This window comes from Arabidopsis thaliana, chromosome 5 (assembly GCF_000001735.4).
Source record: "Arabidopsis thaliana chromosome 5, partial sequence".
In the NCBI taxonomy this organism is placed as follows: Eukaryota; Viridiplantae; Streptophyta; class Magnoliopsida; order Brassicales; family Brassicaceae; genus Arabidopsis; species Arabidopsis thaliana.
This window is the reverse complement of record NC_003076.8, coordinates 3,790,576-3,812,191: the sequence shown is the minus strand read 5'-3', so window position 1 is coordinate 3,812,191 and position 21,616 is coordinate 3,790,576. Positions and strand designations below refer to the sequence as shown.

Genomic DNA, 21,616 nt, shown 5'->3' with positions numbered 1-21,616 from the left:
AATAAAAATATATCAAGATTTGTATCCTTTATACGAAAATCGTGTGACGTTTAGTTCAATATTCAAATATTCAAATTACTGTTAAATTTTGTTTCTTCTTCGTATTCGAAACTGTGTGTAAGCCTACTGATTTCTTAAGAAGCAAGCAAGTGAAATCGGATGACACCAAAATAGTAGTATAGTTTAGGGGTTCTCGATTCGTTGAGGGATGATATTTTGTTGGCAGTAGCAGATGACTAATTGTTTTTCTCACACACCGGCACGAGTAACTTCACTGTTAAGCTCCTTAAGGACATGTCTTTATATCTATTATTATCTGATCAAATTTATGTTCTATTCATGTGACTAGAAGAATAACATCAAAACGAAAATCTATTTTTTTTTGAGAAACCCACTTGTTGTTGCCTCGCGCCTTGCAAACGTAACTAAGAAGACCCCAAAAAGATTTTGCACTCAGTAGCTGAAGTCGATAGATGGAGAGAAAGCAGAGAATTAGGTTTACTTGTGTAGTTGTGTTCTTGTAATAATATAACGTTCGGTAGTTTTTGTTTGCTTCTTTTTTGGCAGTGTCCCACATCGGTAGTTATTAAAGTTGTAATGTAATACTATATAAGGTATGAATATCATGGGGAACTTTGGATATAGTATCGTAAATGGGTCTAGGGAGGACTTAAAAGACTAAAGAACTATTAGTCCAATACTACTATGAAAAGTCACATGAACCTAAGAGATTTTTTTTAATCCAAACCAAATAGTAAATATAACAAAGAGAAAAGAAAAACAAATTTAACATTCAATTTCAATTTACTAGATTTTTTCAATCAATATAAAACTGTTTGAAACCAAACCGAATATTATTTGTTAAACTTTTTACTAAAACTAAAAACGAAAAAAGGGAAAAGAAAGCTCAACGAACAAAACGTCCAAAACCACTACCGTTTTTCTGTTGTTGTTAAACAAACACTCCCGTTTGTATAAAACCTCAAAAACCAAAACAGAAATGTTCAATAGAGCAATGGGGTTTGGGTTCAAGATCGGATCAAGATTCCGATTAGCCACCGCATTCACATGGTGCCTTCTCATCGCATCAGCGTGCTTTGCATACACCGCATCAGCAGCCCGGTTCGAGGTAAGAAACGAGATCTCCATATACCCAGGACGGAATCGTAGCCTCGCGATTAACTGTTGGTCGTCGAATAACAAATTGGGCACGCATGCTCTCAAACCAGGCCAATCCAAAAGCTGGTCGTTCAAGCCAATATTTATTAAGATACCGTTTTTCTACACATACTTTGAGTGCACGTTCTTCACCGCGTTTGGCTCGCCATTTGGTCAGACAGCAACGGTTTTTGCCGGGGAGAGATTATTCAGGTGGCAATGTGATAATCCGGATGAGGAAGAGTGCATTTGGGTGGTTAAGAGAGACGGGCTATATCTAAGGAGGATCAAAAGAGACAATAAAGGCCAAAGGCTCTATGGAGATGAATTGAGAATGGTTTGGATCGGCGGTACTAATTACCACCCTGTAAAAGAGGATCCATAATCTTTACACTTCCATGACCACTTCAGGATATATGTTATATCTCTATTTTTGTGTGTATGAAATGGATAACACGATACATAATCTAGAAGAAACAGAACAGCTTTTGTGTCTTTCCTTTATGTAAAGGTAGCAAATTTGAGATCAATCCACAAACAACTTCAACAGCGGAAAGAGAATGAATTCATCCGGACTAGATGATTACTTTTGCTTAAGCTCCATATTTTGGGGCTTTCCAAAGTTTGAAAGCAACTTCGTGGATGAACCGATCAGCCGGTATAACAAGATTTCCACAGAGCTATGATGAAAAGAGAGAAACAACAAAAAAATTAACCTTGAGACAAGAAGCCGTGACGTTTATTATAGCAGAACTTGCATTAAACAGAAACCATACCTTTTTGAGAGCTTCAAATGATAAGGTATCAACTAAGTCTTTCCGGGTCACCCCATGCTGCCACTGAGCTACCAACATAGGACAGTAGTGCCTGTAGGTTGCAAGAATGACCAAACCCGTCAAGAACGAAATGATGATTTCAGAAAAGTTCAAATCAAATTCTTTTGGTTTTGACAAAAATTCATCGAATCTCTTACCGAACATCATCCCGTGTCTTTTCACCTCGCATGGTGTAGCTCTGACGCGGGACAAGTCCTATAAATGCCGGGTTAATGTCTTCTTGTGGAGTCTTGATTGGAAAAACTGAAACATCTTTGTCTGTGACAGAACCATAGCTAAGAACGACAGACAGATGCAACCGCGATAGAATCTCTGAACCTGGTTGAGCCATTCCCATAATACTGCCAATCAAAGAGTCGAGAATTCCCATGTTGTTCCCGTTATTATATTCATCAACCCCGAAATGAACAAAAACCAAGTCATATAGGTTCACATCCAAGCACTTTCCTCCTTCAAATCCAAGCAGCTTTAGTAGTTTAGATGATGTGGCATCAGAAGGAAAGGAATCACTCTCTTGGCATATTTCACTAAGCTGTAATACATCTAAGCCAATCAGTTTTCCGAAAGAAGTCAGAGTAGAACTGTCCGTAACTAAAGCAGCTTTGAGTCCCATAAACCTGGCATTAAAGTAAATACTAGCATCAACATATGGATATACCAGCTATTGATTATCAAAGAGAGTATAAAACTATAGAGATAAGTGAAAAGTATAACCTTTCAGCCAAAGTTGAGATATCATTTCCATTTCCCTTTGGTTTTAGTCCACTCTATTAAGAAATCAGATCATGGTTCGTTAATCTCTAATTCGTGAATAACTATGTAAACACACTGAGATTGTTAAATATTTTGCCACAAAACTCGGCTCACATAGAAATTAATATAGTAGAGAGTAAAGTATCTCACAGCTATGGAATAAGCTTCGGATGCATCCAGCAAGTGGGAGAATTCTCGAACTATTCTTTCATTCTCAGTTTCTGCAATATTGAAACAGCAGAGTGAGTTAGATCAATAGCAAAATGTCAAAGCAAGGGCAATGTAACACAAGTGATCTCAAATCTTTGTTTCTTAAGCAATTGGGTCAATTGACACTGAACAAGAACTCTAAGTTGGCCAGTTAGATCAATTGTATACTGGAGTTTCATATTGGACTATTAAAAAAGTCACAATCGAATCCAAACGATATGGTTCAATTCTGATCAACACTAAGAAATCCTAACAAGTGAAAACCCTTAAAGTAGCGATTTTGACTGAAATTCAAGACGAATCAAACGAAAGTAACCAAATTTATGAAGAGATAGCGAGGGAGAGAGAAAGAGAGACCTGGAGGTGCATTAGGAAGGCTCAAGAAGCCACAAGTAGCGACGGAAGCAAGAGAATGGATGTTGGTATTTGACGGATCGACAAATCGAGCCAAGCCGTCTCCGTACAATATCAGTGATCTGCTTGATTTGTCCGCCATTGTTGTCAAAAGACGAATTGTCCGAGAAGAAAAAAACAGAAGCGAATATATATATTTTTTTGTCGTGAGGGGAATATATATATATATATATATAATATAATTTTTCTTTTTTTTTGTTTTTAATTTTTTAATTGACAGCGATTTTTTGGATAATTTTTGGGGACCATGAACTAAAAAAACACGTTTACAAATTTCACAGAATTATAAATACAGTGAAATCTATTTTTATTGGATTTAAATGATTACATGAAAAAGAGTCGCATTGAGTAATAATAAGTATGGCGTAGACATTGAGCTAAAGTTTTATAGAAATGGAAGATGTTTTGTCCTAATCGAAAATCAAATAACCAAGAAAGACCCATTCCATTCATTAATCTACCACATGGACATGGTGCAGTTGCTGTATATTACAAAGAAACAACACAACATTAAAAAGAAAAAAATCCGATAATTAATTTTAATACAGATATGTCGTAAATTGTACAGTATAGTCTTGTTATATGTAGAGAGCCTATGTATGGACTGTTTGTTGACCATTGCAACAATCTCACTTTCCCTCTCTCCCCACTTGCCCACTCCTCGTCCTCGATCGAGAGACTCGCGACGGTTCCGGTTCTTCTGCTAGACCGTTGCTCCAGTCCGGTTTAATCCAGAACCAGTTGTTCTGCCATGGTGGAAGGAAGAAGAAGAAGAAGATTCTCGCTCTCCTCTCAACAGCTAGCTCTCCTCTTACTTTTACTCTCCTTCTTCCTCTGCTTCTCCGTCGCGTCTCCTCGAGCTATATCTGATTCGGATCTACTGGATGAAACAGTCGCCAACTCCTCCTCTTCCGTCGCATCTCTCAACGCTTCTTCTTCTTCTTCTCTTGTTAAGCCTAAGGAAGGTAGCTTCGCCGACATCATCGATCGTGCTCTTGAAAAAGAGTTCAATGAAAGCGACCAGAATGAAGGTTAGTGTTTTTTGCTACTTTATGGAGCTTGAAATGGCCATTGAACAACTAGAATTCATTAGGTAGATCCTGAATTGGATCCGTGATCCAATTGAAAGTTCGGAACTTTAGATTGATCCCACATTCGTCTTTCCTTTTTGGGGATCTCCCAATGTGGAATAGTTTGCTTCTTCTAGATCGAGAATATTTACACAAACAAGATACATTTTTGTGATTGGTTTTCCTGAAATGGATAGTGAGTGTTTATCTTGTATTCTTACACTTTTACTCGATATATTATCTCCCAATGTTGTTATATTTGTGGCAGTGGCTGATCCTGGAAGCTTCAATAACAGTGTAGCTGGACAACAGGTTTGTTTTAACTTTTAATCATTAGTATATACTTGCTTCTGTTTATTATTCAAAGTTGGACAATTTCTAGGAAATTCAAGCAGTGTCAAAATCACTCCCAAGTCTTTTGTTTGAAAGTATAAGGCTTGCTTTAAGATTTGATCATTTCTCTCATTAATTGCATAGTTTGAGTATCTGAATGTGAGGTTGGTTGTTGTACCTTGTGGTGATCAGGCTGTTCTGGAAACTGTAGCCCGAGTAAAGTCGACCAAGAAAAATGAGACAAAAGAGGAGAAGTACACCATTCTATTATAGTTATCGTTTATATTTCTAAATCTTCCTTTGTATGACCTTCTTTGATGTTCTGGAATTGAAGACGTATTAAGCGTTATCTAATTTTCCATAGGCGTTTTCAACTCCATGATGTTTTCAACTTGAACAATGATAACAGAGCTGAGGACACTCCAACTCTCATTGATCGAAAAGTAAGTTTTTACACAGGAAGACTGAGTTTGGATTTGTTGCATTACTTCTTACATGGAAGTTTTGGCCTTGTGTCAGGACAATGTCTTCATCATATCCAATTCCAAATCAAAGTATCCAGTATTGCAGCTAGACTTGAGGCAAGATTCTTGGTCTTAAACATGATTCTTGAAAAAAAGACTATAATTTTCAATCAGTCATCTGATTTCTGCTTCTTATGGCATGTAGACTGATATCAGACCTGGTGGTTGTCATTGTATCTGCAACTTGTGGTGGTATCGCCTTTGCTTGTGCTGGACAGCCGGTCTGATTTTCGTGCTACTCTTATTCTCTATCAATATGACTTTATGTTTCAGTATGATGCATTTGTTTTCTGATAGCTATGACTCATTCTGTGCTTATGTAGGTGATAACTGGATATTTGCTAGCAGGATCTATCATTGGGCCTGGAGGATTGAACTTCATCAGTGAGATGGTCCAGGTATGCTATGTGTTTGACCTCAAAAGATTTAAGTCTTTCGTCCACTCCCAATACCTTTAGTTGAGAAATTCCTTTAAGGTCTCGAATACTTATTTAGATCAGCAGGTTAGGAACTATTTTCTTCTGAGGATCGTTGACTAAGATATTACACATAGCAAGACATGAGTCTTTGACTAGAAACTCTTTTCTTCTGTGGGTCAAAACAAATTGAGTTTTTATCATGCATAAGAGAGACCTTAGTTCGTCTTCGAATAGGAAATCTAGAGCTTAGACTGCCACGGAGATGAGAATGTATAATGCTCATGTGGTTTTACATATATGTCATCTTACACGTTGCTTTTGCGCTTTAATTTTGACATGATTCTACATTTAGGTTGAAACAGTTGCCCAGTTTGGTGTGGTATTTCTGCTCTTTGCTTTGGGTCTAGAGTTCTCCACTGCTAAGGTGAGATCAACCGCTTTGATTTGTATAGTGTTGAATTAAATTGTTAACATAACAAACTCTTGAGCTCCTTTCCTCTTACTATGTAGCTTAAAGTTGTTCGATCAGTTGCTGTTCTGGGAGGCCTTCTTCAAATTCTTCTATTCATGTTCTTGTGCGGTATCACAGTGTCGGTGCGTCACTTTTTTTTATCAGTGGTTCTGGAAAAAAAGTTATGCTTTCTGTTTGAATCGTAGAAAAATGAGTCCTGCTGTCTCTTTTATTCTTTGAGAGACATTTGGTTTATGTAGCTTAAAGTGTTGTGTATTTGAAAGTTAGAAATACAGACCCTAAAATCTTCTGCAGATATACTCTCTGTGACATGTTTTCAACTGGTCCTGTTTGCAGTTATGCGGTGGTAAACGTTCGGAGGGGGTATTTGTAGGAGCCTTTTTGTCAATGTCATCAACTGCGGTGGTAATTTCAGTGAACTCTATAATGCTTATCTAACCATTTCCATTAGCGGGCTTTCTTTTTAATATTGTTGGTTTTATGTTCATCATGCGTTCCTGCCTTGAATCTATAGGTGCTGAAGTTTCTCATGGAAAAGAATTCAACTAATTCTCTTCATGGCCAAGTTACGATTGGAATCCTAATTCTTCAGGTATCTGATTGTTCTCATCTACATGTAATGTCCATTGTCTTTGTAGATCATATAGTGTTTATTCTTGAATTCCTTTTCAAATGATTTGGAGGATTGATTTTAGCATCTGTTTGTAGGACTGTGCTGTGGGTTTGCTGTTTGCTTTGCTTCCAGTTCTCGAGGGAAATTCTGGCATTGTTCATGGAATGTTGTCAATAGGAAAAGTGTATGGAAAGACTGGTAGACTTTTTGCTCCTAAGGCGTATTCTGAAGATTTGATGTTAATCATGCTTTTACTGTCTTTTATTTAGGGTGGTTTTGTTGCTTTCGTTTTTGGCTGTTTTGTCAATATTATCACGGACATGTATTCCTTGGTTGCTGAAGCTAATGGTCAGCTTATCGTCACAGGTACATGAGTTTCCTCTCAATATTATTTTCCCTATCATCTGATCTAATGAAATCGAGTTTGTAGATTAACCTAAAAAATTTCTTCATATCAGACAAATGAACTCTATCAGTTAGCGGCTGTTGCGTTTTGTCTACTTGTAGCCTGGGTGAGTCCTACTTAGCCATCATCTTCCTCATATTCTTCCTTGTAGTATCCATCATATGTAATGCGTTCATGAAGATTCTCATATGTGCGTTCCTTCTCTTATTTGGTCCTGGTGTGTATTTGGGAACTCTAGTGATAAGGTGGGATTAAGTTTTTTGGTCAACATGTTTGTTTGACTAGTCTTTTATGCTTTCAGTGTAGTGATAAGCTGGGATTAAGTCTTGAATTGGGTTCTTTTGCTGCGGGGGTCATGATATCCACTACTGATCTCGCTGAACATACATTGGAGCAAGTACGTTTTGACCACATTTTATCAAAAAGGCTTTACTGTTTCTCCCGTTATGTTAATTGATCTTAAACCCTTAAAAGAGTCCATAGTCTGACAGAGATGCTTTCATATTTTTTTGTGCAGATCGAACCCATCCGTAATTTATTTGCTGCTCTTTTCCTAGCCAGCATTGGGATGTTAGTTAATGTCCATTTTCTGTGGACACATGTGGATATACTGTTAGCCTCTGTGATATTAGTTATTATTATAAAGACAACAATAGTTACAACCGTTGTTAAGGGATTTGGATACAACAATAAGACGGCTCTTCTGGTAACATATTCTGACTCAAATTACTTATATGATCTATCATGTTTGCTTTCTTGCTTCACCATCCTTAGTCAAATTGATGCAGGTTGGAATATCTCTGGCTCAGATAGGGGAGTTTGCCTTTGTACTACTTAGCCGTGCCTCCAATCTTCACCTCATCGAAGTAAGTAACACAACTTGGTCCTCAATGGACCATACACATAAGTAGGATTTAAGAATATATAAGGTATTTTGAAGAAAGAAGCTTAAAGTTATGAAAATTGTCAGGGGAAACTCTATCTGCTTCTCCTTGGGACAACCGCTCTAAGCCTGGTATGATCAGATAACTTTCTGTTACCTCCTCTTTATATGTTCTGTGTTCAAGTTCAAGTAAGTAGCTGAGGTGGTTTTGGTTTGGGCAGGTTACGACACCGCTGGTTTTCAAAATGATACCAGCAGTTGTACATCTTGGGATATTGTTGAAATGGTTTTCTCCAGACAGTACTATAGAGGTAAGTTGGTTTGATTTTTGGTTGATTCTTTCTTCGTTTATAGAACATAACTAAATAAAGAAATCTTTTGTTTTGGTCAGAAAGGAGAAATTGTAAGATCAGAAAGTGGGAAACAACGGATGATTCTAATGTCACGTCAATCCCACAGCTCCTAAAACCACAAAATGTTCTTCTCAACTAAAGTTTGGTACACTCAATCAATTTTGACAAAAGAAAAATGTGGAAAAGAAGAGAAAAAGATTTTAACACTAACATTGTTTGTTTCCTGGGAGTAACTAACCCACAAGTCCACAACCCATTTGTTTCCCTTGTAATTAGCATTGTTTCTTTTTACTATTTTTTTCATGTAATGTATCACAAAACAAGTTTGATTTTTTCTCCTGTAATCATATACTCGGCCTATACAACTTTGTGCAACCAAAAATATGTGGAATCAGATCTTCTCTGTTTAATTTTTGAAGGCACATGTTTTAGCAGTTTGCATCCGAATTTCCAATTTTCAGCAACTTTTTTTCTCACAACAGTTGCAGTTGAAGAGGCCATAACATATATTTGATTGAATGAGAGATGAAATAAAATAGTAAGGGGATGATTTTTATTCAACTGAATGTACAGAACAAGAAGAGCTACCACAAAATAAACCTTTAAGACAAGTTTAATGAATCAAAATATAATATATCTGTAAAGGGAGAAAACCTAAAAAACCATCATTTACTTTTAATTTTCCCGTTTAATACCTCTACTATTTAATTTGGAAGAAAAACACCTTAGTTAATTTTGGTTACTTATTAAAACTTTCGTTTTTTAAAAAGTTGGTATAATCTTACCTTCGAGTTAACTTCCGTTAACTACCCTAACGGAATTGTTAACTGTGGTTAAAACTTAACTCATGTTAATTATGTAAATAAGTACAATCGCTTTTCTTGATTATACGAATATGTTTCCGTTAGGGTAGTTGACGGAAGTTAACTCGGAGGTACGATTATACCAACTTTTTGATAGGTAACCAAAATTAATTAAGGTATTTTTCTTCCAAATTAAATACTAGAGGTATTAAACGTCCAAATTAAAAATAAATGGCGGTTTTTCACTCTACCATATATCAATCCCTTCCCCATCCCCTTTTTTTACTCTTCTTCATCTCCCTCTCTTTCTATATATAGATGATCAATATATCTCTGTCTATATCTACAGCTCAAATCATAACAGAGGAACAGCTCCAATCCAACAATGGTGATTTTGATGTGGTGACACATGTCGTATATGTAAATGTGTGTAGCAGAGGAGGCAGGGCTATAGAGCGAGTCGTGTCTTTATCGGCTTGAGTTTCAACCCCATGTTTTCAGGGGAGAGAAGCTCCGGAGAGATTCGGGTTGGGCTCAAAGGACTTCTTGGACTTACGCTCTGTGTAGGACGATACAGGCCATATCCCATCAAAAAGTATTCCATTGGTATTATCATCGCCTGTGGCTGTTCTTCGCTCACCAACGACCCGCTTCCCTGCACCTGTTTTATGTAATATGACTTAGAATGGCCATAAAAACCATAACTGAAGACATCTGTATTAGTGATATGGTACCTCGACTAATGCACCGTATCGTCTGTCTAGTTTGGTGGTCATGTGAACAGCCTCGGAGTGGTAGGCAGAATTTTCACCAATGAATATTAACGTTCTGCATTGCAATTTCCTTAACCCTTCACTAAGATCCACTCTCCTGTTTCACCAAAACCACAAAACATACTATTTTATCAGCTTTAAGACTATATTCTGGAAAATAAATCAACAGAGAGAAACTAGAGAATTACCCGTTGATTGCCTCAAGGAATCTCCATACATTTGTACTCTGCCGCTCACTAAGTAACTGGATAGTCAAAGATTAAACAACATAACATGTCAATTTTAATTCAAACTAACAAAGCATCACAAGATTGCAAGAATAGAGAAGAAAGATTTTACTAACTCTTCTGCATTCTTGAACAATATCTGATTCTGGAACATGACCATTACCACGAACTTCCTATGAGAACGTATGTCAAAACTTTATTATATGTCTTGTAAAAGTAGTGTCTTCTTCTGGAACGAAAAATGAAAATAGCTTGACCATACCTTGCTGAAGTACCGTTTTAGTAACATTTCCTTAACAACTCCACATGTACCATAATAGTAAAGCAAATTAGACATGACCTGCATAATAAGTTAAGGAATATCTGATATGAGAATAAGATAATCAAAGGCATAACCCCAAGTCAAAAAAAGAAGAAGATATCTTTGTGGAAAAAAACCTTATTGCACAACCATTCTGACCAAGAAGGCGCTTGGCACAGTGGAGAGACGAGAATTAAGCCCAGAACTCTCTGCCTGTACTTCATCTGGAAGAATTAAGTTTCAAGCAAAATTAAAAATTTGACATCAAGTTGAATGAAAAGCGTAAGCGAGGTACCATTACTTACAGCAAATAAGGTCAGAATGTATGCTCCTGCTGTGACACCCATACACATTACTGCACCAAGTCTGGACAAGAGACGACAAGAAATAAATAAGGAGAAAATTCTATTTCTATATAGGCAAAAAAGTTTTGGTTTTCTTTCTTCTGCCTAGTCTCCGGAAAAAGACTTTGGCAACGAACGAAGATAACGATATAACCAGAATCTAGGCAGCTCAAGGAAATAACAATCACAAGTAAAACTTATGTGATAGATGAATTCGCTTACCCGAAATAATTAAGAACCTCGACTATCTGGTCTGCTAAGTCATCAGCTGAGAGCAAAGGAGCATCAACACTGATCATTGGAGCTCCCAACTGCAATGACTCTTGAAGAAAGCAATTTAATAAGGGATATGAATTGCATTATCATAGGAATGTCATAGCGTTTAACAGTAATATACCAGAAACATACAAAAGTTTGTAAACGATCAGAGTCCAGTTACCAACCTCATGGCCAAGAGGACTGATGTGATATATGCAAAAGTTGTGGAGTAACAAAGAACTAGCTTCTGGACAAAACAATAATCCTTGAAAACAGAACATATCTGCACCAAAAGAATTACCAAATCAGAAAAAGCATTTCATTTTCCAATCAAATAACTGAACTTATGGCTCATTCGATAAGTTAGCAGAAGATTTAAAAGAAAATGCTTACAATTAAGAGCTATATCAGGATAAGTGATAAGAGCTGGTTTATCTGGATCTCCACAAACGGCAACACAAACCGGGCCATAAGTAGTCTCCACAAGGTGTTCCTACCAACAACAACAACAACAACAATAGTAGAAGAATTTAAGTCAGTAACTAAATTCTCTATGAAATAAATGAAAAGGTAAGAACAATGCATATAGATTAGGACCACACCTAGAAACATTAATTCCAATATGAGAAAAATAAATTGATTAGTGAGCAACTTAAAAAGTACCAAACTTTGCCATAAAATCATATACGCATTAACCAGCAAATAAGTCATGGTCAAACAAAAAGGGAATTTAACCATTAACAGTGGAACCCAAAACCTCATTATAGAAAGAAGAAAAAAAACTCTTGAGAACCTTAGAACAATGCAAAAACGAATTTGGAAAATCCAAGAGTTATATATTCACTTGTGAGTTGTGATCCAATAGAACAAGAATTGGATCAAATACACATGTTCCAAATTAAGGTGTCAACTAAACCATGAATTGAGGGAAGACATTAGAACCCAACAGAAAAAACTCAGAACATACAAAATCCCAAAAAAAACAAAACGAATTGGGTTATCGACAACACAAGTCGTAATTTTGGATATATATAACCGACACCAAAACATGATATTCTAATGTCAGCTCTAGCAACATGAACATTTCCCAGCATTGTTTTAGTAACAAACGATTCCTAAAAACTACTTCTCGTAATCAAAACAATGATTAACAGGAACAAAGCAGCTCGAAGAATGCAGTAACCAAAAACAAAAATCAACAAATACAATTTATCCTATCTTCTTCTTCTTCCCGTAATTTCTTAGTAAACCAAAACAGAATCTCCTTAAACTCACTATAAAAGACCAGAAAAAAACATACCTGTCCTCCAAGAGACAATGCCTCCATATCAATGGAGACAGAATCGCTTGAATCCGCCATCTCCTTCTCTCTCTCTTTATTTCCTCTGTATATTTCTAAAAAAAAAGCAGAGTATTATCTTTCCATGGCCTTCTTCTTCTCTCTTCTCTCTTCTCTCACCAAAACGATGGCTATCTTCGTTTTTTTGTGTTTATAAATAGAGAAGACTTGTGAGACTAAAATAAAATATAAAAACAAAAAACCAGGGAGAGAAGAACTCGTTAACGCGAGACTCGTAACTGAGTCACCGACGGTCGACTCGGTTTAATGTAGGACCTTGCATAAAAATAAAATCACAGGGCTTAACTATATACCCTGATCAAATACCTAACCTTGGTTAAGGGACCGACAGCTTTTTATTTTCCTAACCTTTACATTCTCACCCCTTTATTTTCTTAATTATCAATTTCGTCCCCATAACGTGTCGGCACCATAAATTCCCACTTTTCTTTTCTTTTTTATGCTGACCAAATAAATCAAAATTTCTTCATTTTTCAAATAAATTTATTTTAATTTTCTACCAAAAACATTATCCTAAACCTGAAACAATTATTTCCTGATTAAAATGTGAATACAAATTCATACTACTCGTTTATATCCTGAGGATCCAATTTAAATCTGAAATAAATAGAGGGGGAATAGTGATACATATAAAAGTACAGGGGCCAAAACAAAGAATTTTCTTTTTCATTGAAATAAAAAGGTCCACGTACTGTTGACTTTTTGACCGATTGGTGAGACGGGCCACGGTGAATCCTGGGCGGAGATGGAGGATCCTCAGCCGTTGGATTTTAACTTATTTTTGTCGTTATTTGCCTTTTATGATTAGTCTTCTCCCGTTTTAAAATATGAACACCCTGTGGTTTTCAATGGCGAAAAACAGGGCCCATTGCGTGAGAGTGAGAACACACATGTCGTTTTCTTGTCGAGTTGGTATGTGTCATTGGCACCCAACAAGAGCGTTAAACCGTAAGTCCCTTTTGCTTAATTATTAATCCGTCCAAATCTTTCGAATTTCATTTTTTATTTAAACCAAATGTTTATTATTTGCTCGATATCTGAGCATCATAAATAAATTGATAACCATTTCTACCATATGACAAAAAAATATTAATAAGTTGACCGTGACAAAAAAAAATATCAAAACAAACAAAGACATTTATATCAGGTTTTTAATTATCGTACCTGTTTAAACTTTTAATCTTATGGTTTCCAGCTTTTAAACATGTATATTAGCTTCGTTCGACGAATATAAAATATATATATATATATATATATATATCATAACATGCTATTATATACAGTAAATAATATTTCAACTTTATATAATCATGGTAACAGCTCTGAATTAACTTGAATGGTAATATAGAACAAACACGATGGAATATTCCCAATTAGATGAGCAATAGTGCTTATTACATTTGATATATCTTCCTTTCTCATTATTGATTGATCGCAATGCAACAACATAGTGACACTTAAAAGGGGCTGAATTAATCAAAAGGAATGCTCAAACAACTCACCGAATAAATGTACCTACAAATTTGTTTTTGAGTACTAATTCACAAAGTAATGATTACATATTAGTACCATTACATTCTTAGCTCTTGTCACCAGCTTTTGTTTTTATATCTAGTTCTTTTTTATCCTATGTTTTTCATGGAAGTTTTTTTAATGATTAACCCACCAACCACGTTTCTTAATCTTTACATTTAGGATACCATAGTTTCAATATTGTATGCCTCTTGATTTTCGGAATTTGTTTTATAAACTTTTGTTCATATCAATCAAATAATAGTGACCCTTAGCAGACTTTGCAATTTTGTATTTTCCAGTACATTTTCACCTTTTATAATACTATATTGTTATTTATAAATGATTTTAAAATATCAACTGAACCTGGTCTTGTGGAAATAATGATTTTTTTTTCGAAACAAAATACTGATCTTTTATATTTAAAGGTCCATCCATTCCATTATCAATAAGTATATTTATGAGAAGTAATATAATATATAAAAATGGAACAACCGTTTATACTTACGAATTAAAGGCTTTCATGGAATGATATGAGCGAATAATGAAAAAATTCAGATATTTACTCCCATTTAACTATTTTAAGACTATGTGTAGTTTTGTAAGTGAAAGCATGCAGTGGTTGTTTGCTCAAATGTACGTGAAAACAGTAAATGTTTCCCTAATTTCTGATAAAAGGAAAGGCACGTGTGACGCCATTACTCAACATTAAAGCTTACCATTTGGTTAATCTAAAAAGATGAGTAACACTAATTTATTAGTTGCTGTCTCCATCTCGCCACCATCACTCATCAAATCTAATCTAAGAATCAATCTCACATTTTATATAGAAATGACTATACACGAATCTTCGCCGACAATATTTTTTTGTTAAAACGGTTTAATCTCCGCCGACAATATTTAGTACTGGTATGTAATATAGATACGTCCCACACGTTGAAAGAATCATACTTCGTAATTTTGTAATTATGTAGCATCAAAAAAAGTATACAAATATATTTTAAAGTTACATTAGTTTTGTTGCTTGCATTATCTAGCTAGCTAGAGAGACATTTCTTTGCTTTTAATCCAATTCATGAGATCATGGCTCTTGGCTTATATGGAAGTTGTTGCACATATTAATAACTACGTGTCCGTTTGCAGAAACTTCCATTACTTCAAGGCTAAAGAAAATGAAGTTTATAAACATTCCTACTCTAGCTAGTTCAAATTGAATCCAACGATTCTAATTTTAGAACATTCTTGGGGTAGACTTTTTTCTTTAAGACGTAAACAAAGAGTTAGTCTAATTATTTTCTGTTTTGTGTGTGTTTACTGTTTAAGGTGATTTTTAAGTTAAATTTCATGGTTTTAAGTTTTATTTGGGAGTTTTTCAAAAATACAAATTGTAGCAGCTTCTCTCAATTCACCCAAGTCATTAAAACCATCTAAAAGTTCAAATTCATTTCAAATAAAGTCTTAAGCAAAAGAAGCTTGGGTTAAGGCTTTTGATCACTTTGTGTCAAGTTTGCTTTTTTAATGTTATCATGATTAGAGTATCTCAATATCATAACATGAAAACGCAAACCCAAACCCAAACATTAACACAAACATATAAGTATATAACCAGAGCCAATGTAACCCATTGTGATTATAAATATATTTTTCACAACCAAAGCTTCATCTTTGAAATAGCCATAACTAAAAGCTCATAAAAGAGGACACGAAGGCCCATTAACATTAACACTAACAGAGCAATGATGAAACACCAAGACCCATGAATCGAAGCACTTTGTCATCTCTACCTTCTAAACCACAACAAACTCTGATTCATTTCTAGTTCTAGCAGAAGTCCATTGATTAAGTTTGTCTTAAGGGAAATCTTCCATTATTTGATTCACTCTTATTTCTCTGTATTTCTTGAAGAACACCTCATTTGCTATACAGAATGCTCAATCCCATCAGTCAAATATCGTTTAGTCCTAAACATTACTATTACCTCCTTGATGCTGGAGATGGAAGAGGATTCAAAGACGCCGCGGATCTTAAGAGGATTCACGAGTTTACATTACGATATGAAGATTCTAAATTGTTACAGATGTGAACTTGTTATATAATCTCTAGACAACAATTATTTCAGCAGCATTCTTACATCTCTACCATATGTGATTATTAAGTCGATTTCACCAACTACAAGTGGTTTAGACTCATAGCTCCATGTCTGAAACTTCAACCTCACTCCCATTCACCAAACTACCCGAGAAGACAAAAGGTTGAAACTTGGAGTTCTCTTGAAGGTTGCTATGTCTATGTTTGAAGAGCTTCACTTTCGTTTCTCCCTCCTTATTATGCCTCTCTTCTTTACGCTTTCTTGTGTTTCTGCTGAGAATTGAGATAGATGACACATTTTGTTCATCAGCCATGTCTGTATCTTGATCAAACTCCTCTTCTTGTTTCTGCAATGTGGTCCCGATACTGAGATCTGGTCTTGACCTGTGAATCACAGATTTGGCGTAGTTTTTGGAATGGTCACAGTTAAACACCCTTGGTCCTTGCTCTTCCAGTGATACAAGCCATTCTGGAGATCAGATTTTGTACAATGGGTTAGTCAAGTGATCATAACAGCTCCAGAGAACAGATGGGAACAAATCACTCACGAAAACAATCATCATGACCTATATATTAACGATAGGGAAGCAATTTACCAATGAAGGATGCGGGGGTCAAATTTCTTAGTGTGTCTGCATCTCTAATCACTTCACCTTGACTGATTACCCAATTGATCAAATGATAAGGAATAAGTGAATTGGAGAACATGTTCGTGTACATGCTGATTTTTTCTTGATCTTTGTTTCTCCTGTGTAATCGTTTGGAGTATCAAGCAAAACAATCAAGCAAATGAAGCAATTAATTCTATAGAACTTATAGGCATACCTTAGAGAAGCCATAGTCTTGTCAAAAAGAAACAACCAGTTGATAGCAATGTTCTTCAAGTGTAAACTTCTTTGTGAAGTTCCATTTCCAGGGTTGAGGAATAGCTTCTCCACTGACTTAATCACCGCTTCTGTTATGATTTCCGTTAAAAATGCTTCATCTTCTGGAACCTGAAAGATTAAACAGCCATGAAAAACAACTCAATTCCATGTTACATACAATGTGATTCGGTTAAGAAACCACAGACTTTATTGGACTTCCGACTGAATACACATATAGAAAGCACAGGCCACTAGTTTCAAACTTTCAAGTCACCCAGAGAGAAAAGACTAAATAGATTATACATAGTTTAGTCAAAGAACCAACCACTCCCATTAATGAAGTTAGATGCAGATATGGCTCCAGCAGCATCTTGAGAATGACATCTGTCACAAGAACAAGAACACATGATTGAAAACAAAACCAATTGAGACATCTGGAAGCTTATGAAAAAGGAGTCACTAGTCACATAATGCTTCTCTATTTCCCACAGAATGCAAAGTAGCTAAAGAAAAAGTAACACTCACCAAAAAAGAAGCAACTGTGGAACCCAGATATCATCTGAAGCACAGATTCCTGCAGATCTTTATCTAGCTCGGATCTACCTAAGTCCAAATCAAACCTCGAGCACAAACTGAGCAAGAAAACCTGAGAAGCTACGATTCCAGCTAAGTAACCAACGCCACAGGACTCAGAATCGATCTCTTTACGCAAAATTTCACTAGCAAATGGCATGAACACCTCCAAACAATCCTCAACTCTACAATTATCTTCCACTTCATCCACAACCCAAACTCGACTCAAATCAGCAAAACTAAACCCAGAGACCATCAACACATCATCATCTTCATTTCCAGGTTCATCGACACAGTACATGCTAATATAGCTCACAATCCCTTCTAACAAGCTCAAAGCATCTCTCCTCCTAGAAATAACTAAACGACTCAACTGGTAAACAACGGGAGATAACAGCGATACCTTCTTAACACCGGAAAACGAATCGGAAAACGAAACTATCAGCTGGAAGAAACACGAAGTTAACCTAACGGAATCATCCCGGAAAGCTAACTTGGAAGAGTAGAATCTGATGGCGGAGTAGAACCAGACGAGCTCGAGAGGTGGTGGTTCGGGAAGATCGTTAAGAATACGAGTGAAAATGGAGTCGAAATCGGAGAAATTGGTTCGTCCGCCTCGGTACTGTAACAAGAGCTGCTTGATCGAGTCATTGAGAAGCGGTTTCAGAAATTCGAGGTGACTCTGAGGTCTGGGTTTACAAATCGGAGGTTGCATTTTGGGAATTTTCCGGTGACAGAGAAGGGATTTTGAATTTTGGGAAGTTGGAAGGAAACAGAGAAACCCTATTGAAATTCAAAGAAAAGGGAACGAATAAAGAGAGGGAATCCCAATGTTAAACATAAAAAAAAAATGTGTACATTACATTTTCAAATTGAGTTCACTCCAAAAACGTACAAGACTACTAGTATATTTGTTTTATTTTCATTATGGCAAATACGATAAATGATTTATAAGTGTGGATTAACGAAAATTGCTAGTTACTAAATGATTTATGAAGTAAGGATAAATGCAAATTTCGAAAATTGGCTAATCAGCTAATTTGCCTAAAAGAAATAAAGAGAAAATGCTATGACTTGATCCATTTTTAGCCTTTCTACTTCTTTTCTTTTTGGTCATATGAAACTTTATCAATACAACTTATGTAGAATCATCTTAAAATACAACTTCTAATCAAGAGAAACTTAAACCGACAGACAAAATAAAGTTTTCGTAATTACGAAAAAGTGATTTCTCCAGAATCTAAACCCTATGAACAAAAGACTTAAAACGTCGTAAATACGAACATGAATTTTTAAAACAAATAGAAAGATTTTTCCTAATTATACTGTTATACATCATGTGATTTCTCCAATTCATATCAAAATACAATTGGCTCTACACATTCCATATAAATTTTCTATCTATTTTTTTTTCTTCCTTTTCTTGATATCACGAGTCATACAACCACAATCAAAAACTTAATACTTTTAAAGATTTGATAAATTTTCTGTCTAAATAGTTTTTGTAATGAGAAAGTTACAAGAGTAAATTATTATTGCCAAGTCATTGTTTTATGAAATAAATGAAATACTGTACAAAAGGTGAAAAAAAATGATACGATTACGAGTCATATAAATACTTCGCCACCTGCGTTTAGTAAATGGTTAGAGACTCGTTTGGTTATCACAACTCCACGACGAGAGGAAAAAAAAAACTCAGAGAGACAAATCTAAATGGCGATGATTACGCGCAACACCGCCACGCGCCTCCCTCTCCTCCTCCAATCTCAACGCGCCGTCGCCGCTGCCTCGGTCTCTCACCTCCACACATCCCTTCCCGCTCTCTCTCCCTCCACATCACCGACTTCCTACACCAGACCTGGTCCTCCTTCGACCTCCCCTCCTCCTCCTGGTCTCTCTAAAGCGGCCGAATTTGTGATCTCCAAGGTCGATGATCTCATGAACTGGGCTCGTACCGGATCGATCTGGCCTATGACCTTTGGTCTCGCTTGCTGCGCCGTCGAAATGATGCATACCGGTGCTGCTCGCTACGATCTCGATCGATTCGGTATCATCTTCAGGCCTAGTCCTCGCCAGTCTGATTGTATGATTGTCGCCGGTACTCTTACCAATAAGATGGCTCCGGCTCTTCGCAAGTACGCTTATCTTTCTCTATCTCCCTTATTCATGGAATTAACGGCTGATTTATATCTTTGGATCTCGGATATAGTTTTGTCGTGGGAAGATTTCTTCTAATTTCACTTTGTGCGTTTTCTGCTTTAGAGGCCTCTGAATTAGGTTTTCGGAGGATATAATTTGGGGGTTTCTATTGGAATTTATTCTTTTCCGGCGATTTTAGGGTTCATGTATTCTGATTGTATTGCTAGGTCTGTGACAAATTGAGAATTGCTGTATGGATATAAGAATGACTTGGGAAGCTATACAGTTCGTATTCATTGTCTAGCGCAGATTTAACTAGTGTTTCGTCAAGTTTTTTGTTCGAATTTCATGAAATTGGGAGCGTTTTAATTAAGGGATGAACAAATATGGTGGAGTTATATCTCTTTTTATGTGAGCTCTGTGCCCGTCTTTTGAGGGGAGTTAGGAATTTCAGATTTTCTAGCTTGGTGTTCATTAGGGAAACATGTGTTAGTGTCTTACTAGTAAGAGGTTGGAGGTTCATTGTTATGATGTTTTCATTATCTTGTTTTGTAGTTCCGTCTGTTGACTGATTAGAATCTTGCGTGATGATTTTGCTTAGTTAGAATCTGAGACTTGATGCACATATTTTCTGCTTGGTGTGTGTTTTATAGGAAATTGATATCCGGCACACTTAAGAGATTCCTCTTTTTTTTGTTTGATGTATGAAGTCTTCATTCAAGTGTAGAACTTATGTTCTTTAGATGAGAATCCTGTTGTTAAGAAACGTATGCCAATGGCTGCTGTGCTTATATTAATGATAACTTTAGGCCCAGACACTTAGAAAATATCCCAAGTCAATCTTAATAGCTAGAGGTTGTGTAAACATCAACCAATAAGACGAGCACATTTTAGATGCATTCGGGAGATGATTAACTGCTTTCTAAGTTGGTTTAGATTAGTTCTTATACTGAATTTAACTATTAGTCAGAAACTAGTATATAGAGATATGTGCAGAAATCAGTCTTGATCTGGTAAGATTGAGAGAAGTTGTATATGCGGATCAACTCAAATGATTTATGGTTCTGTTCTTCTTTATCCTGTGTGAAATTCCAACTTCTAATGTTTGAATACAATCACAGGGTTTATGACCAGATGCCTGAGCCAAGGTGGGTGATTTCAATGGGAAGTTGTGCCAATGGAGGTGGATACTATCACTACTCCTACTCGGTGGTTCGAGGATGTGACAGAATTGTCCCAGTCGACATATACGTCCCGGGGTGCCCACCAACCGCTGAGGCTTTGCTCTATGGACTACTCCAGCTTCAGAAGAAAATCAACAGGCGCAAGGATTTCTTGCATTGGTGGAACAAGTGAGCTTCGAACCCGTCCTCCAATCGTGAAAGGGACTTTTTTCAGACATTTTTACCAAAGTTTGGGGATAATAAATCGTGGACGTTTCATTGCATATTTCTTTGTGGTGGAGATGCCATGTAAAGGAGTGTGTTTCTAAGTTTGTTGTGGAAACTTAATAAACTTAAGATGTTTGTTGTCTGAGTTCTTTTATGGGCTCTTTTATTATATATCTCTCTCTACCAGTTTTCAGCTACATGCTGACTATTGCTAAATACCTACATATATTTATACATACGAGTGTGTTTTGTAGAGCTTATACAGTACAATACAAAAGCTTAGTACGGACAAACGAGTGTCTGACATGCATAATGTTTGGTCGTTGTGTACTCTTGATGCTTTCAGGTGAATACACTTTTCAGTCTCATCTATTGTTACTCTTAACCTTACATATTGTGAAAAAGTAATTTTGATCATACTTATACTTTTGATGTTTTTACTAAAGATAGAATTTTTTTCCATCGATTAATTGCAGACTACTACACAAATGGTTTAGAGTTTAGACCATAAGTCATACATAATGGCTTTGACAGGGA

General features: G+C 36.2%; 6 protein-coding genes and 1 non-coding gene across 8 annotated transcripts; 3 read left to right on the top strand and 4 right to left on the bottom strand.

Moving 5' to 3' along the window:
- Positions 1-911: 911 nt before the first annotated feature.
- AT5G11820 (Plant self-incompatibility protein S1 family) lies at positions 912-1,543 on the top strand (the record flags this gene model as incomplete). The annotated part of the gene is made up of 1 exon (NM_121220.2): positions 912-1,543. The coding sequence occupies exon 1, from the start codon at positions 1,001-1,003 to the stop codon at positions 1,541-1,543; it is 543 nt and encodes a 180-aa protein (NP_196743.2). The 5' UTR covers positions 912-1,000.
- Positions 1,444-3,514, bottom strand: AT5G11810 (rhomboid family protein). Its single transcript, NM_121219.3, has 6 exons — positions 3,315-3,514; positions 2,898-2,968; positions 2,709-2,761; positions 2,132-2,611; positions 1,935-2,025; positions 1,444-1,838 (listed from the first exon to the last, which is right to left on the bottom strand). The coding sequence occupies exons 1-6, from the start codon at positions 3,451-3,453 to the stop codon at positions 1,752-1,754; spliced, it is 921 nt and encodes a 306-aa protein (NP_196742.1). The 5' UTR covers positions 3,454-3,514; the 3' UTR covers positions 1,444-1,751.
- A 404-nt stretch (positions 3,515-3,918) lies between these two features.
- On the top strand, positions 3,919-8,877 carry KEA6 (K+ efflux antiporter 6). The gene is made up of 20 exons (NM_121218.5): positions 3,919-4,402; positions 4,710-4,753; positions 4,967-5,028; positions 5,139-5,217; positions 5,294-5,355; positions 5,444-5,519; positions 5,622-5,696; positions 6,070-6,141; positions 6,228-6,311; positions 6,526-6,594; positions 6,704-6,781; positions 6,898-6,986; positions 7,072-7,168; positions 7,261-7,314; positions 7,510-7,605; positions 7,726-7,914; positions 7,997-8,074; positions 8,179-8,223; positions 8,313-8,402; positions 8,483-8,877. Exons 1-20 carry the CDS (start codon positions 4,123-4,125, stop codon positions 8,555-8,557), a joined length of 1,794 nt encoding a protein of 597 aa, NP_196741.2. The 5' UTR covers positions 3,919-4,122; the 3' UTR covers positions 8,558-8,877.
- A 98-nt stretch (positions 8,878-8,975) lies between these two features.
- Positions 8,976-12,784, bottom strand: NDL2 (N-MYC downregulated-like 2). Of its 2 annotated transcripts, none has more exons than NM_001343214.1 (11): positions 11,753-12,784; positions 11,544-11,643; positions 11,336-11,433; positions 11,115-11,203; positions 10,854-10,914; positions 10,686-10,772; positions 10,510-10,587; positions 10,364-10,420; positions 10,209-10,264; positions 9,982-10,117; positions 8,976-9,908 (listed from the first exon to the last, which is right to left on the bottom strand). In NM_001343214.1, exons 3-11 carry the CDS (start codon positions 11,429-11,431, stop codon positions 9,696-9,698), a joined length of 873 nt encoding a protein of 290 aa, NP_001332289.1. In that variant the 5' UTR covers positions 11,432-11,433; positions 11,544-11,643; positions 11,753-12,784; the 3' UTR covers positions 8,976-9,695. The 2 variants fall into 2 exon arrangements, with proteins under 2 accessions (NP_001332289.1, NP_568251.1); NM_121217.3 differs by having other exon boundaries at positions 12,451-12,784.
- On the bottom strand, positions 9,130-9,478 carry MIR5629. The gene has a single exon (NR_142556.1). It is a non-coding gene; the product is annotated as a microRNA ath-MIR5629 precursor (primary transcript).
- A 3,205-nt stretch (positions 12,785-15,989) lies between the features above and the next one.
- On the bottom strand, positions 15,990-18,362 carry AT5G11780 (SNF2 domain protein). The gene is made up of 5 exons (NM_121216.4): positions 17,502-18,362; positions 17,302-17,360; positions 16,936-17,105; positions 16,707-16,858; positions 15,990-16,579 (listed from the first exon to the last, which is right to left on the bottom strand). The coding sequence occupies exons 1-5, from the start codon at positions 18,262-18,264 to the stop codon at positions 16,209-16,211; spliced, it is 1,515 nt and encodes a 504-aa protein (NP_196739.2). The 5' UTR covers positions 18,265-18,362; the 3' UTR covers positions 15,990-16,208.
- Positions 18,363-19,165: 803 nt separating this feature from the next.
- AT5G11770 (NADH-ubiquinone oxidoreductase 20 kDa subunit) lies at positions 19,166-21,484 on the top strand. Its single transcript, NM_121215.4, has 2 exons — positions 19,166-19,684; positions 20,810-21,484. The coding sequence occupies exons 1-2, from the start codon at positions 19,263-19,265 to the stop codon at positions 21,042-21,044; spliced, it is 657 nt and encodes a 218-aa protein (NP_196738.1). The 5' UTR covers positions 19,166-19,262; the 3' UTR covers positions 21,045-21,484.
- The last annotated feature ends 132 nt before the right edge of the window (positions 21,485-21,616 follow it).